This window comes from Carcharodon carcharias, chromosome 13 (genome assembly GCF_017639515.1).
Source record: "Carcharodon carcharias isolate sCarCar2 chromosome 13, sCarCar2.pri, whole genome shotgun sequence".
Classification (NCBI taxonomy): domain Eukaryota; kingdom Metazoa; phylum Chordata; class Chondrichthyes; order Lamniformes; family Lamnidae; genus Carcharodon; species Carcharodon carcharias.
Window position 1 is genome coordinate 146451416 of NC_054479.1, and position 17362 is coordinate 146468777.

Here is a 17362-nt window from a genome sequence, read left to right on the forward strand (position 1 = left end):
CTAATATTAGTCTAGTAAACCTTCTCTGAACTGCTTCCAACACATTTACATCCATCCTTAAGTAAGGAGACCAGTACTGTACACAATACTCCAGATGTGGTCTCACCAATGCACTGTACAACTGAAGCATAACCTCCCTACTTTTGTATTCAATTCCTCTCACAGTAAATGATAACATTCTATTAGCTTTCCTCATTACCTGCTGTACCTGCATACTAACCTTTTGTGATTCATGACACCCAGATCCCTGTGAATCTCAGCGCTCTGCAATCTCTCACCATTTAGATAATAAGCTTCTTTTTGATTCTTCCTGCCAAAACAGATGATTTCACATTCGCCCACATTATACTCCATTTGCTTGGATCTCTTAAACCATCCTGTGGCCCTTTGTATCCTCCTTATGTCCTCTTTACAACTTACTTTCTTACCTATCTTTGTGTCATCAGCAAATTTAGCCACCATTCCTTCAGTCCTGTCATCTGAATCATTTATATCAATTGTAAAAAGTTGACACCTCAGCACTGATCCCTGTGGCACACCACTCGTTACATCCTTCCAACCAGAAAAAGACTGTTTTATGCCTACTCTCTGCTTCCTGTTAGCTAGCCAATCTTCTATCTATGCCAATATGTTACCCCCTACACCATGAGCTTTTATTTTCTGCAATAAGTTTTGATCTCTTACTTTATCAAGTGCCTTCTGGAAAGTAAAGTACAGTAGGGTTCAGTACCGTACAGCCGGTTCTCCTTTATCCACAGCACAAGTGACTCCTTCAAAGAACTCCAATAAATTGGTTAAACTTGTCTTCCCTTTCATAAGACCATGTTGACTCTGCCTGATTGCCTTGAATTTTTCTAAGTGCTCTGCCATAACATTTTTAGTAATAGCTTCTAACATTTTCCCTATGACAGATGTTAAGCCTGGCCTGTAGTTTCCGGCATCTGCCTCCCTCTCTTTTTGAATGACTATTTTCTTAACTTATGGAACCTGAATCTAGGGGGTTTTTGATTTTTTTTTTCTTTCACAGTGCTGTTAGGGAGGGAGTTCCAGGATTTTGACCCAGCGACATTGAAGGAACGCTGATATATTTCCAAGTCAGGATGGTGAGTGGCTTGGAGGGGAACTTCCAGATGGTGGTGTTCCCATGTGTCTGCTGCCCTTGTCCTTCTAGATGGTAGCAGTCGTGGGTTTAGAATGTGCTGTCTAAGGAGCCTTGGTGAATCCCTGCAGTGCACCTTGTAGATAGTACACACTGCTGCTACTGTGTGTCGGTGGTGGAGGGAGTGAATGTTTGTGGATGTGGTGCCAATCAAGTGGGCTGCTTTGTCCTGGATGGTGTCAAGCTTCTTGAGTGATATGGGAGCTGCACTCATCCAAGCAAGGGGAGAGTATTCCATCACACTCCTGACTTGTGCCTTGTAGGTAGTGGACAGGCTTTGGGGAGTTGTGAGGTGAGTTACTTGTTGCACGATTCCTAGCCTCCGAGCTGCAATTGTAGCCACAGTATTTATATATATATAGTCCAGTTCAGTTTCTGGTCAATGGTAGCCCCCAGGATGTTGATAGCGGGGGGATTCAGTGATGGTAATGCCATTGAATGTCAAGGGACAGTGGTTAGATTCTCTCTTTTTGGAGATGGTCATTGCCTGGCACTTGTGTGGGCGAGAGTTACTTGCCACTTGTCAGCCCAAGCCTGGATATAGTCCAGGTCTTGCTCATTTGGACATGGACTGTTTAAGTACCTGAGGAGTCATGAATGATGCTGAACATTGTGCAATCATCAGCGAACATCCCCACTTCTGACCTTATGATGGAAGGAAGGTCATTGATGAAGCAGCTGAAGATGGTTGGGCTGAGGACACTACCCTGAGGAACTCCTGCAGCGATGTCCTAGAGCTGTGGTGAGTGATCTCCAATAATCACAACCATCTTCCTTTGTGTTAGGTACAACTCCAACCAGTGGAGAGACTTCCCCCGATTCCCATTGACTCCAGTTTTGCTAGGGCTCCTTGACCACACTCGGTCAAATGCTGCCTTGATGTCAAAGGCAGTTACTCTCACCTCATCCCGGGAGTTCAGCTCTTTTGTCCATGTTTGAACCAAAGCTGTAATGAGATCAGGAGCTGGGTAGTCCTGACAGAACCCAAGCTGGGCGTTGGTGAGCAGGTTATTGCTATGCAAGTGCCTCTTGATAACACTGTTGATGACCCCTTCCATTACTTTACTGATGACCGAGAGTAGACTGATGGGGCGGTAATTGGCTGGGTTGGATTTGTCCTGTTTTTTTTGCACAGGACACACCTGGGCAATTTTCCACATAGTCGGGTAGATGCCAGCGTTGTGGCTGTACTGGAACAGCTTGGCTAGGGATACAGCAAGTTCTGGAGCATAAGTCTTCAGTACTATTGGTGGAATATTGTCAGGGCCCATAGCCTTTGCAGTATCCAGAGCCTTTAGCCATTTCTTGATATCACGTGGAGTGAATTTAATTAGCTAAAACTGGCATCTGTGATGCTGGGGACCTCCGGAGGAGGCTGACATGGATCATTCACTTGGCTCTTCTGGCTGAAGATTATAGCAAATGCTTCAGCCTTATCTTTTGCACTGATGTGCTGGGCTCCTCCATCATTGAGGATAGGGATATTTCTGGATCCTCTCTCCCCCAGTGAGTTGTTTAATTGTCCACCACTATTCACGACTGTAGGGCTTAGATCTGATCCATTGGGTTGTGGAATCACTTAGCTCTGTCTATCACTTGCTGCTTATGCTGTTTGGCACACAAGTAGTCCTGTGTTATAGCTTTACCAGGTTGACATCTCATTTTTAGGTATACCTGGTGCTGCTCCTGGCATGCCCTCCTGCACTCTTCATTGAACCAGTGTTGGTCCCCTAGCTTGATGGTAATGGTAGAGTGGGGGATATTCCAGGCCATGAGGTTACAGATTGTGTTAGAGTACAATTCTGCTGCTGCTGATGGCCCACAGCGCCTCATGGATGCTCGGTCTTGAGTTGTTGGATCTGTTTGAAATCTATCCCCTTTAGCACGGTGGCAGCACAACACAATGAAGGGTTTCCTCAATGTGATGGTGGGACTTTGTTTCCACAATGACTATGTAGTGATTACTCCGACTGATACTGTCATGAACAGATGCATCTGCAGCAGGCAGGTTGGTGAAGATGATGTCAAGAATGTCTTTCCCTCACCAACTGCCACAAAAGCAGTTTACCAGCTATGTCAATTAGGACTTGGCCAGCTCGGTCAGCAGTGGTGCTACTGAGCCACTCTTGGTGATGGACATTGAAGTCCCCCACCCAGAGTACATTCTGCGCCCTTGCCACCCTCAGTGCTTCCTCCAAATGGTGTTCAACATGGAGGGGCACTGATTCATCAGCTGAGGGAGGGCAGTACGTGGTAATCAGCAGGAGGTTTCCTTGCCCATGTTTGACCTGATGCTATCATACATCATGGTGTCTGGAGTCAAAAAACAGCCCAGACAGTTTAACTTCACTGGTGTAGCTTCTAGAAACAATAATTCACAGCAAAATTATGTCACTTAAGCAAATGCAGGTTAATTAAGGAAAGCCAGCACAGGTTTGTTAAGGGTAAACTGTGTTTTACTAACTTGCTGGAATTTTTTGAAGAGTTAGCAGAGATGGTTGATATGGTTGATGCTATTGATGTGCTATACATAGACTTCCAAACAGCATTAATACAGTGCCACACAACAGCAAAGTTATAGATCTTGGAATAAAAGCAGCAACATGGATACAAAGTAGGTTGAGTGACAGGAAACAGAGAGTAGTGGTTAATGGATGTTTTTCAAACTGGAGGAAGGTTTGTAGTGGAGTTGCCCATGTCAGGGAAGGAACCAGTTAATTATCAAGGAGTGTTTAAGTAGGTAATTGTAAGTTAACAAACCACATACTTCACTGGTTTTGTATATAAAGGGAAAACGTCTGAGACAAACTGGAGAGTTTTATGTCATTAGAGTAAAACTCTGCTTGGAGCAGTAAGACTTTGTCTTCTTTACCAAACAGCTATTAGAACTTGACACCCCAGGGATCAGTGTTGGGACCCTTGCTCTTCCTGATATATATTTAAGACATAGACCTTGGTGTACAGGGTATAATTTCAAAACTTGTGGATGATATGAAACTTGGAAGCATTGTGAACTGTGAGAAGAATAGTGTGAAACTTTAAAAGGGCATAGATAATTTGGTAGCATAGGCAGACAAGTGGTAGATGTAATTCAATACAGAGAGGTGTGGAGTGCTCCATTTTGGTAGGAAGAATGCAGAAAGACAATATAGAACAAAATGTATAATTCTAAAGGGGGTGCAGAAGCAAAGGGATGTGGGTGGATATGTGTGTAAGTCATTGAAGGTGGCAGGACAGGTTGAGAGGGCAGTTAATAAAGCATATATTATCCTGGGCTTTTTTAATAGGGGCATTGAATACAAGAGCAAGGAGGTTATGTTAAACTTGTGTAAAGCACTGAATCAGCCTCAGTTGGAGTATTGCATCCAGTTCTGGGCTCCACACTTTAGGGAAGATGGGAAGGCATTAAAGAGAGTGAAGAAAAAATTCACGAGAATTGTTCCAGGGATGAGGAACTTCAGTTATGAAGATAGATTGGAGAGGTTGGGACTGGCCTTCTTGGAGAAGAGAAGGCTGAGAGGAGATTTGATAAAAGTATTCAAAATCATGTGGGGCCTGGACAGAATAGAAAGGGAGAAACTGTTCCCACGCACGAAAGGATCAAGAACCAGAGGGTGCAGATTTAAAGTAATTGGCCAAAGAAGTAATGGAAACTTGAGGGAAAACTTTTTTACGCAGCAAGTGGTTAGGATCTGGAAGGTGCTGCCTGAATGTGGTGGAAGCAGGGTCAATCAAGGTATTCAAGAGGGAATTGGATTATTATCTGCAAAGGAACACTGTGCAGGGTTACAGAGAAATGGCAGGGGAAAGGCACTAAGTGAGTGTTTATTGGGAGAGCAAGTTCAGATTTGGCAGGCTGAATGGCCTCCTTCTGTGCTTTTACAATCTGTGATTCTGTGAATTGTGGTTCATGAGCCCTGATTAAAAATCCAACCCCTGTTATCTGCTCAGATAGTGTTTCTCATTTGTCTGACAAGTTAAAACAATTAGCTATTTCTGATTGAAGTGGCTTCTTTCAAATGGCATGGTTGTGCAGAGATCCATTCTGACAGCTGGGCTTATTGCACATAAAGATAGATGAATTATGAATGAAAAAGACAAGAATTATGGGACATTGGAACTCCACGTTCCAGATTGTAAAAATTGAACACATTGCACATCAAACGATCTTTTCCTCAAAGCCTCTTTCTGTCAATACAAAACCAGCCACGTTTCTCACAATTACGTAGAATAATGTGGTTGAATTTTTGATATTTAAGAGAGGGAAGGCTGAAGGTGAGATTGTCGCACAATTTAATAAGACAGCGTTGTTACACAGCTTCATTTTATAGCATGCAACAATTTACACATTTCTTAATTTTGCAGTGATTCAAAATATTTCAATCGTTCCAGATTATTCCAACTTAAATTTATTTGTGGATGGGTGTTTGGCCCTGATCTCTGAATATTACTATGTATGCAGTGGCTGTGTAAAAAAAAAAGGGACTGTGCACTAAAAAAACTGGTCATGCACAGCAGCTAAACGTTAAAGGGCTATCTGTCCCTTGCTCGTCCTGCTTTCTACCCTTAATGTCACCTATTAGCACATTCCTTAGATAATATCACCACCTTCAACACCACCGGCTCCTGCAATGGATATGTATATGCCACCTCCACCTCCCTATCCTGGACCTCCTCCAGTTAGTGTGGTCGAACCTGGATTGCCTGGTGGAGCTAAAGCAGCAGAAGCAGCTTCTAGTGCTTACTACAATCCATCCAATCCTCACAGTGTCTACATGCCAATGGATCAGCCCCCACCTTACACACCAGCAGAAGAGAAGAAGAACAACTGAGCCTGCTTGAAGTGCTGATTCTTCCAATCGTTTGTGAATTGTTTATTGGCAATCTCCACCTATCACTGGCCCTCTATCCAGCTCTACTTGTCCCGTCCCCCCTTAATCCAGCTTATATTTCACCTCTCTTCTATTTTTCCTTAGTTCTGTTGAAGAGTCATACAGACTCGAAACGTTAACTGCGTTCCTCTCCTTTTCCAGGTATTTTTATTTTTGTTTTGTTTTAAAGGGAGATTACTAGGCATAATCGACTTGATGGAATCCACCATGCTCACTTTGAACAGCCGAATAGAAAACATAGACCAAACTAAATCAACTACATTCATATTGAAGGGAAGAGGTGATGCACAAGTTATCCCAACAATTACCAAAGATAAAATATAACTCAAAAATCTGATGTGAATTATTTTGTAATGTGTTAAATATTTATTTCAAATATTTTCTATAGGTCTCTTAAATATCGGAGTTGGCCTTTTGAAAATAAGTTGATGCAGAACAGTTAAAGTGAGATACATTACTGAGAGCTGCAAATCCCAACCACTTATTCTTCTGATGGAAAAATTATTCCTGACTGTGACCTCTCACAACCGTTGTGGTCTTAGTGTTGACTTCATCTTCAATCACAATGTGCATTTTACCAGCTCCTGTGAAATGAAGATTCTCCTTTGGATTGGTTTCAGTGTTTCAGTAAATAGCTGGCATTTCAACTGATGTTTGTTTCAGAGTTAGAATTTACAGACAACTGACAAAACAGTATTTCAGTGACTGGCTATAACCATTTGTGATATAACAATACTGACTCTTTCTTCAAACATACACCCGATGAAGGCAAACAGGTGAATACCAAATAGTTGGTCATGTAGACTTGTTTGTGCAGCTGTAAATCTTTAAAGTCAAAACCAATTAAACTAAATTAACAAAATCAGAGACAAATTAAAAAGCAGCCCCTTAAAGGGAAACAGCAAAAACAAAGGCAAAATTTAAAGGAAACTTACGAACATCAAACCAAAATGTGATTAAGAGGCTCAGTAAAACACCTTAGCCCCCGCTGTGCTCACTGAGCACAGGTATCTCGATGGTGCCAATGGACACCACATGCTCCCTTTCCAAGGACATCCAGCCATGAACGTAGCCACGGAAGAGGGGCTGGACAACCCCCTTATTTGCCTGCTGCCTGGACCTATTAATGGCCAACATGGACAGGCTCAGGAGCAGGTTCACGAGGAGGTCCTCCTCCCTCCCGGCCCTCCCCCACACCGGTGCCCGTAGATCAGGAATGTGGGACTGAAGGGCAAACAAAACAGCAGTAAAGGGTTTTTCAGCTGTAGCCTGGGTAAGTAACTGTTCTTACAACATAATATTCCATCAATCGCTCAATCAATCAAGCAAATCAACCACTTTTGAATTTTGAGAATTTGATCTCCCAACAGAAATGCACACTTTGAATTTGTTTTGGAGTACATGCATGAATTAGTTGCACTCACATAATTCCCAAAAAATACTTGGGCTTTTTGGCAACAAGTCTATGAAAAGAAGAGGCAAACTTAACTCCAGGCCCCAGTCAATACAAATCTTAGCTTGAACTTTGGAGGCACCTGACCACGGTCCATGGTCAGTGCTATCTCTGTACATACGAACATAAGAAATCGAAGCAAGAGAAGGCCATTCAGCCCTTCTAGCCTGCTCTGCCATTCTGTAGTGTCATGGCTGATCTGATTGTGACCTTAACTCCACTTTACTGCCTGTTCCCCAGAACCCTCAACTCACCTGTCAATAAAGAATCTGTCCACCTCAGCCTTGAGTATATTCAATTACCCACCCTTCACTGCTCCCTGGGTAAGAGAATTCTAAACACTGACAACTCTGAGAGAAGAAATTCTTCCTCATCTCCATCTTAAATGAGAGACCCCTTATTTTGAAACTGTGTCCACTTTTTTTAGATTACCCCACATGAGGAAACATCCTGTCAGGATCTACCCTGTCAAACCCACTCAGAATCTTCTATGTTTCATTAAGATCACCTCTCTTTCTTCTAACCTTCAATGAGCATAGGCCCAACCTGTTCGACCCATCCTCATAAGGCAAACCCCTCATCTCAGGAATCAGCCAAGTGAACCTTCTCTGAACTACTTCCAATGCAAATATGTCCCTCCTTAAGTAAGGAGATCAAAACTGTACACAGTACTCTAGCTGTGGTCTCACCAATGTTCTGTACAGTTGTAGCAAGACTTCCCTAGTAAAGACTAACATTTGCCTTCCTAATTACTTTATTTCCATTTATCCATCCTGATTGTTACATCCACAAAGAACTCTAATAAATTTGCCAAACCCAATTTCCCTTTCACAAAACCAAGGCCTGAACTTTTCCTTCATCGGACGTGCGTGACCAATGGGCTCAGTACTGGCCGGGAAACAGGCCCCTGACAACAATCGGCCCCCGGCTGCGATTTCATGCTGGCTAGCTATTAATTGGCCAGTCGGCATGAAACACGTACTAAAACGCTCAGCACTGCCGGGGTGGGGGTAGGAAGAGGGCGGGCGATGATGTCACTGTGGGTGTGGCTGAGCGTTATGAGAGAACTCTCTGAAGGCAGACAGCTGCCTCGGGGAGCTGCAGACCTGCAAATAATGAAACGAAGCACTAAAAAGCTGCAGAAAATGCCTGTGCGTCACGATCAAACACCCGAAAGCATACCTCATAAAAATGCTGTCCCCAGATATTTCTTTTAATTTTATTTCCTAATGGAGATTTCGTCCCGCCCTTGGATGAGGTTTCCTGAAAAATGTGAAGGCTGCCTGGCTGATTCCCCCGTCCACCAACCAGGCCAAGAAAAGTCACAGGCAATTGTACCGTTAATGGGCTTAATTGTTGGCGGGCGCGCTTCTGGCTTTTGCATGCGCCTGTGAGTGAACAATGACGTCAGGACACTTGCCTGACATCATCTCGCCTAATTTTAAGTCCATTCGGGTCAGTCACACGCCCAACTGCGGAATGTAAAATTGTGCAGCATGTCAATCTTTCCTGATAGTATTATAATTTTCTAAACATCCTGCTACTTCCTCTTTAATAAGGGATTCTAGCATTTTCCCAAAGATGGACATTGGTCTGGGGCCTATTGTTTCCTGCTTTCTGTTCTCTTCCTTGTTGAAGTGAGGTGTTACATTTGGGGTTTCCAATCTGCTGGGAAATTTCTAGAATCTGGGGAATTTTGAAAGATTATAACCAATGCATCCACTATCTCTGCAGCCACTTCTATTAAGACCCTAGGATGCAAGCCATCATGGCCAGGTGACTTGTCAGCCTTAAGTTTCTTTAGTTTATCCATTACTTTTTCTCTAGTGATCGTGATTGTTTTATGTTTCTCCCTCCTTTTTGCCTCTTGATTTTCCACTACTCTTGGCATGGTTTCTGTCTCTTCTATTGTGAAATCAGATACAAAATACTTGTTCAAAGTCTCTGTTATGTCCTTGTTTCCCATGGTTAAGTCCCCAGTCTCATCCTCTAAAGGGTTAATGCTCACTTTAGATACTCTTTTCCTTTTATATACTTGTGGAAGTTTTTACTGTCTATTTTTATATTTCCTGCTGGTTTTCTCTCATACTCCAATTTCCCGCTCCTTATTTTTTTAGTCATCCTTTGCCGGCTTCTAAAACTTTCCCAATTTTTTGGCCTACCACTAACCTTTACAGCATCGTACGCCTCTTCTTTCAATTTATACCAACCTTAATGTTCTTCGTTAGCCATGGGTGGTACATCCTTCCTACAGTCTTTCCTTCTCAATGGCATCTATCTTTGAAATTGTGAAATATGTCCTTAATTACCTACCATTGCTTCTCTATCATCTTCCCTTTTTAACTTATTTACCCAGTCCACTTTAGCAAACCCTGCCTTCATACCCTTGTAATTGCCTTTATTTAAGTTTAAGACACTAGTTATGGATTCACATTTCTCACTCTCAAAATGAATGTGAAATTCCAGCATGTTATGATCACTCTTGCCTTGAGGACCCTTAACTTTGAGGTCTTTAATTAATTTTGTCTCCTTACACATTACTAACTACAAAATAACCTGTTCCCTTATAGATTCCAGAAGGTATTGTTCTAAGAAACTGTCCCAAATACACTCTATGAACTCATCCTCCAGGCCACCTTTGCCAATTTGATTTGCCCAATCAATGTGAAAATTAAAGTCACCCATGACCATTGCAGTACCTTCCTTGCAAGCCCCAATTATTTTTGATATGTACTCTGTCCCACAGATAGCTACTATTAGAGGGTTTAACTGCTCCCACCAGTGATTTACCCCCATGCTATTTCTTATTCCCATCCAAACCGATTCTACATCTTGATCACCTGAACTGAGATTATTTCACAATATTGCACTGCTCTCATCCTTTATTAACTGAGCTAACCCCCCCTCCCCCACCACCCTCCATCCCTCCCAACCTGTGGCCCCCACCTTCCTTTCCTTTCCTCCTGTCTTTCAGGAAATGTTTGCCTTCCACTTGAATGTAAGATCAGCTCCTTGGATAGACAGAATTGAACAGCATTCCTCACTTGCACACAACTGAACTGTGCTCTCCAGCAAATGCTGTCATTCAAAAAAATATAGCATCTCACTGAAAGCAATGTAATATGGCACTGAGGGAGAAGGTGCTAACTAGTGCCGGAGCTTTACAGCACGAAGCTCATTGTCTAGAAATTACTGCTTGTAATCTTTGCACACAAACACATTAAAATTAGTGGGTAACTGACGCTGATGAAATAACACCAACTGGAAAAGCTGGGACTTATTGCATTAACATGATATTTCTTTGTTTCCTATGTTACGTTTTAATTTAAATGTGCCAGCACCTCAATTAAAATAGCAAGCAGTGAAATGTTATACACACATGTTATACAGTAATATCCCAAGCAGTAATTTCCTGACTGATACAAGTTTCCAATTACTTCAGTCACTGGGAAAAGCAGCCTAACATTTTCACTAAGTATCCCTTCCTCAACAGCATTGACTGACACGTCAAGTTACACAATGTTCAGTTACTTCGTTACGTTGATGACCACAACAATGGGCATTCTCAAAATGTGTCTTTTTATTAAATAATGTAATACAATATTGGAACTATTTCTGCTTCTTCTGAATATTGTTAGCTATATAAGAAATAACTGTATAAGAAATGTTTAAAAGTCAACAAACAGTTTTTTGGTAATTGCTACTTTTGAAAGTGTAATATGTTGCCGTGGCAACGTTTCCATCCTATTGTTTGGTAAAGGAAATTCACTTCATGAATTCATCAAGAATGTATTTGTCTAATTTTTATTGGTGGACTCGAATATGATTAAACTAAGATGGAAATGATAACTATTAATTTTCATTAGGTGTTCTTTGCTATAAATTCATTTAAAAATTGACCAGTAACTGAATCAATAAAAACACAATGGATGTTTTTACTTAAACAGTGTTTATGTGTTCTAGGTCCAGGAATGGCTCTGCTTGACCTGTCAAACAAAAAGAGCTCTGAGTGGACAACTGGGAGACCTCAGAAAAATGCCACTTTCCCTTCCAACCCCATCAAAACCGAAACAAACTCCTCCTGCTCAGCCTGGGCCCAAACAACCATCTCAGAAAGGCCCATCTTTTGCTGGTCCTTCAGCAGAACAACCAACTATCCCTAAGCCACAAGAAACACAGCAACAAAAGGCAAGTCCCCTGACAACAGCTTCAAAAGAAGCAGTAAAGAAAGAAACGGGAGCTCAGCTTCCTGCCAGAGCAATAGAAACCCCAGCTGTGCCCAAACAGGAGAAACCTGTGGATCAGGAATTAAGCATCACAAAAGAAGTCATAACACAAAAGCCCCCAGCAGTTGAGGACAAGGAGCTTCTTTCCGCATCAGTGGAAAAAAAAGATGCTGATAAACAAGCAGAAGCAACTAGTGCAGCAAAAGATATGGAGCCAATAGTCAAGAAAGACCCAACCAAAGTAAAGACAGTGAAACCTGAAGAAGCTCCATCTGATACTGACCTTCCAAAACTGCCCTCTGAAGCGATGAAGGTACAGAATGAACAGTTAAAAGCATCTGATCTACTGGAGATTGCAAAAGAAAAAGCTATAATGGTGAGTTCTGTTAATTTCTCTTTGTTATCAAAAATTCTTGAGTGGCATTTCACGGACATAAGAACATAAGAAATAGAAACAGGAATAGATCATTTAGCCCCTCGAGCCTGCTCCACCATTCAATAAGATCATTTCTTGTGTTTTGATTTCCACATTCCTATCTAACCCCAATGACCTTTGATTCCCTTGTCTAACAAGAATCTATCTACCTCTGCCTTAAAAATATTCAGTGACCCCGCCCCCACCACCTCCTGAGGCATTGAGTTCCAGAGTCGCACAACCCTCTGAGAGAAAAGATTTCTCCTCATCTCTGGCCTAAAAGGGCGACCCCTAATTTTAAAACAGTGCCCCCTAGTTCTGGACTCACTCACAAAAGGAAACATCCTTTCCATGTCCACCTTGTCAAGGCCGTACAGGATCTTGTATACTTCAATCAAATCACCCCTCACTCTTCTAAACTCCAGTGGAAACAAGCTCAGTCTGTCCAACCTTTCCTCATAAGACAACCCACTCATTCCAGGTATCAATCTAGTAAACCTCCTCTGAACCGCCTCCAATGCATTTACATCCTTCCTTAAATAAGGAGATCAAAACTGCACACAGTATTCAAGGTGTGGTCTCACCAATGCCCTATGTAACTGAAGCATAACATCCTTACTTTTATGTTCAATCCCTCTCATAATAAAGGATAGCATTCCATTAACCTTCTTAATTACTTGCTGTACCTGCATACTAACTTTCTGTGACTCATGTACTAGAACACCTAGATCCCTCTGTACCTCAGAATTATGCAACCGTTCTCCATTTAAGTAATACTCTGCTTTTTTGTTCTTCCTGCCAAAGTGAACAACGTCACATTTTCCCACATTAAACTCCATTTGCCAGATCTTTGCCCACTCACAACCTATCTATATCCATCTGCAACCTCCTCATGTCCTCTTCACAACATACTTTCCTACTTATCTGTGTGTCATCTGCAAATTTAGCTACCATGTCTTCACTCCTCTCATTTAAGTCATTGATGTAAATTGTAAAAAGCTGAGGCCCCAGCACAGACCCCTGTGGGACTCCACTCATCACATCCTGCCAATCGAGTGAAAATTGGTATTTGGGTGTAAGTTGGCACATTGCTGAACAATGGGACAGCCTGAACCAAATCATGACCTTCAGCCCACTGGTAAAGCCCTTTATGAGGCATAGTAAGCATCACATGTTAATTAGGACCTAACCTTGAAGCAGACCTGCAAAGTTCAGCAGCCTCTGTTGCTGACAGCTGGAGGCAAGTCATTTATTAAAACCTTTTCATGGAACCAGACAGACTAACTTATTGCAATCAGCTGCCCCATGGCAACCTGCTCCAACTATTCTCCCGGGACACTGCCAGTGAGAGTAACTGTCCAGGCAATACCCAAGCTGTCTGGAGGGGGGTGGGTCACCACAGGCATGAGCAGCTCCAGCATAAAATGCTTTTGAAGTCAAACGTCCAATTTTGGACTGGCCTCAAGCCTCTTGGTTTCGGTTGTGCTGCTTTTGCTGCACCGAGTCTAGGCTCAAAAATGGCCCAGATTAAATTCTACACCAGTAGGTTCAGCAGCAAGAAAGATTGTTCACACCCAAATGTAACAGATGTATGTACTATTTACCTAGGTTATGCAAAATAAAATGAAATGTTGATCATTTATAATGATTTCAAGTTTCAGTATTTAAGTTTTGACCTATAGACAGGACCTATCCTTCTTTAATGTCACCTGGTTCGACTGAACATGGTGTGTATTTTTTTTTAATTGGAGTAAGTTTTTCTGCTCATTATTGAAGATGTCAGTTTGGAGGAGTTGAAGCCTCCAATACTATTAATGGTCAGTGTAACATCACAATGTCAGGGTTCACCTGTTGTAGAAAAACTTTGCACATGTTCACTATTCAGTCGGAGGTGCTGAGAGGTGAACTCCAACCAGCAGAGGGCAGAAGACCAAGCTGAATGAATCCACAGTCAATAGCCAATGGTCATAACTGCAACTGTTCAGAGGGAATGGGTACAACTGGCAACGGCTCCGAGTGCAGGAGGTTTGGAAAGGGCTGAATGCTGGCAAACCCTTCCAGTGGAATGGCAGCCATTAACTATAGATCAGGGGGATCATCCAACACCATACCAAAGTCCAGCTGCATGGTTGAGCTGCCAGCATTAATTCAATCACAAGACATTTTACAGATGGTCAATGCACTTCAGCTAGCCTTGCATATGAAGGCAGGTGGGATATTTAGTGGAGGCCTGCAGCGTGTGTAATGAGCCACAAACATAATGCCTTGCTAGGGTTTGAAATAAATGTTCATCGTTCCACACTTTGTTGAAGCTGGAAAGTGCTTGAACATTAAGAGCATTTATATAAATGAAGGAATAGGTGCTGTTTGTGAAGATGAAGCTGCTTCAGAAAGCCAAAATACTGTATGAATACTTGGAGCCAACATTACCGGACATCTCTTTAAACCCCACAACCTACAGGAGTGACTGCTACTGCAGGAAATTGCAGACACGTTCAACATACTTCTCCTGTGGAAATCACATGCCTGACAACAGGTTACAACATATCTGCAAACGGAATATTGCAACCCACCCAGCAATTTTCAGACCCCACTAGTCTTTGTCTTTATATGCAAAGAGTTATGGACAAATGTTATCTTCAGTTGAAGTTGGCTGGGGATATCTGGATCAGTGGATGCAGACACAATTCAGCCCCAAATTTAAAGTCATACATCTGTCCTTACCTTTATTCTACCATCATCAATTCCTATCTGTATATTTACAATGGAAAGTCTCAGTGTAAACTTTAACCAATATTACAACATCCCTTTCAGTTTTAATCTCTTCTCCATCTTGTCTGAAAACCCTGCAACCAGAAATGTTGAGCTGCCATTCTTGCCCTTCTTTAAACCATGTTTGATTAATAGCAATTATATCATATTTCAAAGTGTCCATTTGTGCCCTCAGCTCATCTGCTGTATCCACTATATTCCTTGCATTTAACAGCACCTTCCAAACCCATGACTTCTACCATCTAGAAGGACAAGGGCAGCAGATGCATGGACACGCCACTACCTGCAAGTTCCTCAAGCCACACACTCATAGATTCATTGACAGCTAGATGTTTACATCACAGAAGGAGGCCATTCGGCCCATCGTGTCCATGCCAGTCAACAAAGATCTGACTACACTAATCCCATTTTCCAGTGCTTGGCCCATAGCCCTGGAGACTATAGAAATGCAAGTGAATACCTAAATACTTCTTAAATGTTACGAGAGTTTCTACTCAACCACCCTTTCAGGCAGTGAGTTCCAGACTCCCACCGTCATCTGGGTGAAAACAACTCTCCTCAACTCCCCTCTTAGCCTTTTACCTCTCCACCTTAATCTGTGCCACCTGGTTATTGACCCCTCTACTAATGGAAAAAGTGCTGTCCTATCCACCCTACCTATGCCCCTCATAATCTTATACACCTCTATCAGGTCCCCTCTCAACCTTCACTGCTCCAAGGAAAACAACCCCAGCCTATCCAATCTTTCCTCATAGCTCAGACCCTCCAGCCCAGGCAGCATCCTGGTGAATCTCCTCTGCACCCTCTCCAGTGCAATCACATCCTTCCTACAATGTGGTGACCAGAACTGCACACAGTGCTCCAGCTGTGGCCTAACCAGCATTTTATACAGTTCCAGCATAACCTCCCTGCTCTTGTATTCTGTGCCTCGGCTAATAAAGGCAAGTATCCCATATGCCTCTTAACCACCTAATCTACCTGCCCTGCTACCTTCAGGGATATATATTTTTTTTATTCATTCACGGGATGTGGACATCACTGGCTAGGCCAGAATTTATTGCCCATCCCTAGTTGCCCTTGAGAAGGTGGTGGTGAGCTGCCTTCTTGAACTGCTGCAGTCCATGTGGAGTAGGTACACCCACTGTGCTGTTAGGGAGGGAGTTCCAGGATTTTGACCCAGCAACAGTGAAGGAACGGTGATATATTTCCAAGTCAGGATGGTGAGTGACTTGGAGGGGAACTTCCAGCTGGTGGTGTTCCCATCTACCTGCTGCCCTTGTCCTTCTAGGTGGATATGGATATGCACATTAAGGTCCCTCTGATTTCAGTACTTTTCAGGGTCCTACCATTCATAGTGTAATCCCTTGCCTTGTTAGCCCTCCCCAAGTGCATTACCTCACACATTTCCGGGTTGAATTCCATTTGCCACTGCTCTGCCCACCTGACCAGTCCGTTGATATCCTCCTGCAGTTTACGACTATCCTCCTCACTATTTACCACCCTACCAATTTTCGTGTCATCCGCAAACTACTTGATCATATCCCCTACATTTAAGTCCAAAATCATTTATATACACTACAAACAGCAAGGGCCCCAGCACCGAGCCCTGTGGAACCCCACTGGAAACAGACTTCCAGTCACAGAAACATCCCTCTACCATCACCCTCTGCTTCCTGCCTCTCAGCCAATTTTGGATCCAACATGTCACTTTGCCTTGGATCTCATGGGTTCTTACTTTTTTGACTAGTTTTCCATGAGGGACCTTATCAAAAGCCTTGATAAAGTCCATAAAGACCATATCAAATGCATTACCCTCATCAATCCTCCTGGTTGCCTCCTCAAAAAATTTGGTCAACTCTGTCAAACACGACCTTCCCTTAACAAATCCATGCTGACTATCCCTGATTAATCCGTGTCTCTCCAAGTGTAGATATATTCGTTCCCTCAGAATTCTTTCTCATAACTTCCCCACAACCAAGATTAGACTGACTGGCCTGTAATTTTCTGGTGTATCCCTTCCTCCCTTTTTTAATAATGGGACAACATTAGCTGTCCTCCAGTCCTCTGGCACCTCACCTGTGGCCAGAGAGGATTTGAAAATTACTGCCAGGGCCCCTGATATCTCTTCCCTTGCCTCCCTCAACAGCCTGGGATACATCTCATCTGGGCCTGTGGATTTATCCACTTTTAAGGGTGCTGAACCCACTAGTACCTCCTCTCTCTATGTTAATTTCCTCTAATATTTCACCGTCCTCCACCCTGATGTCTATACCTGTGTCATCCTTTTCCATTGTGAAGACCGATGCAAAGTATACATTGAGGACTGTACCCATGTCTTCCCAGTCCACACATACATTACCTCTATGGTCCCTAATTGGTCCTACTCTTTTCCTAGTTATTCTCTTGCTCTTTATATATTTTTCAAAACTCCTTTGGGTTTTCCTT

The 17362-nt window shown here is 42.7% G+C and overlaps 1 protein-coding gene across 1 annotated transcript in view; it reads left to right on the plus strand.

Moving 5' to 3' along the window:
- The window catches only part of LOC121286168 (protein piccolo-like), a gene marked incomplete at its 3' end in the record, with an annotated part of 652194 nt that overhangs the window by 358754 nt on the left and 276078 nt on the right, over positions 1 to 17362 (plus strand). Inside the window, exon 5 of the mRNA XM_041203147.1 lies at positions 11474 to 12106. Coding sequence (XP_041059081.1) covers positions 11474 to 12106 — 633 coding nt within the window. The remainder of the gene's footprint in view (positions 1 to 11473; positions 12107 to 17362) is intronic.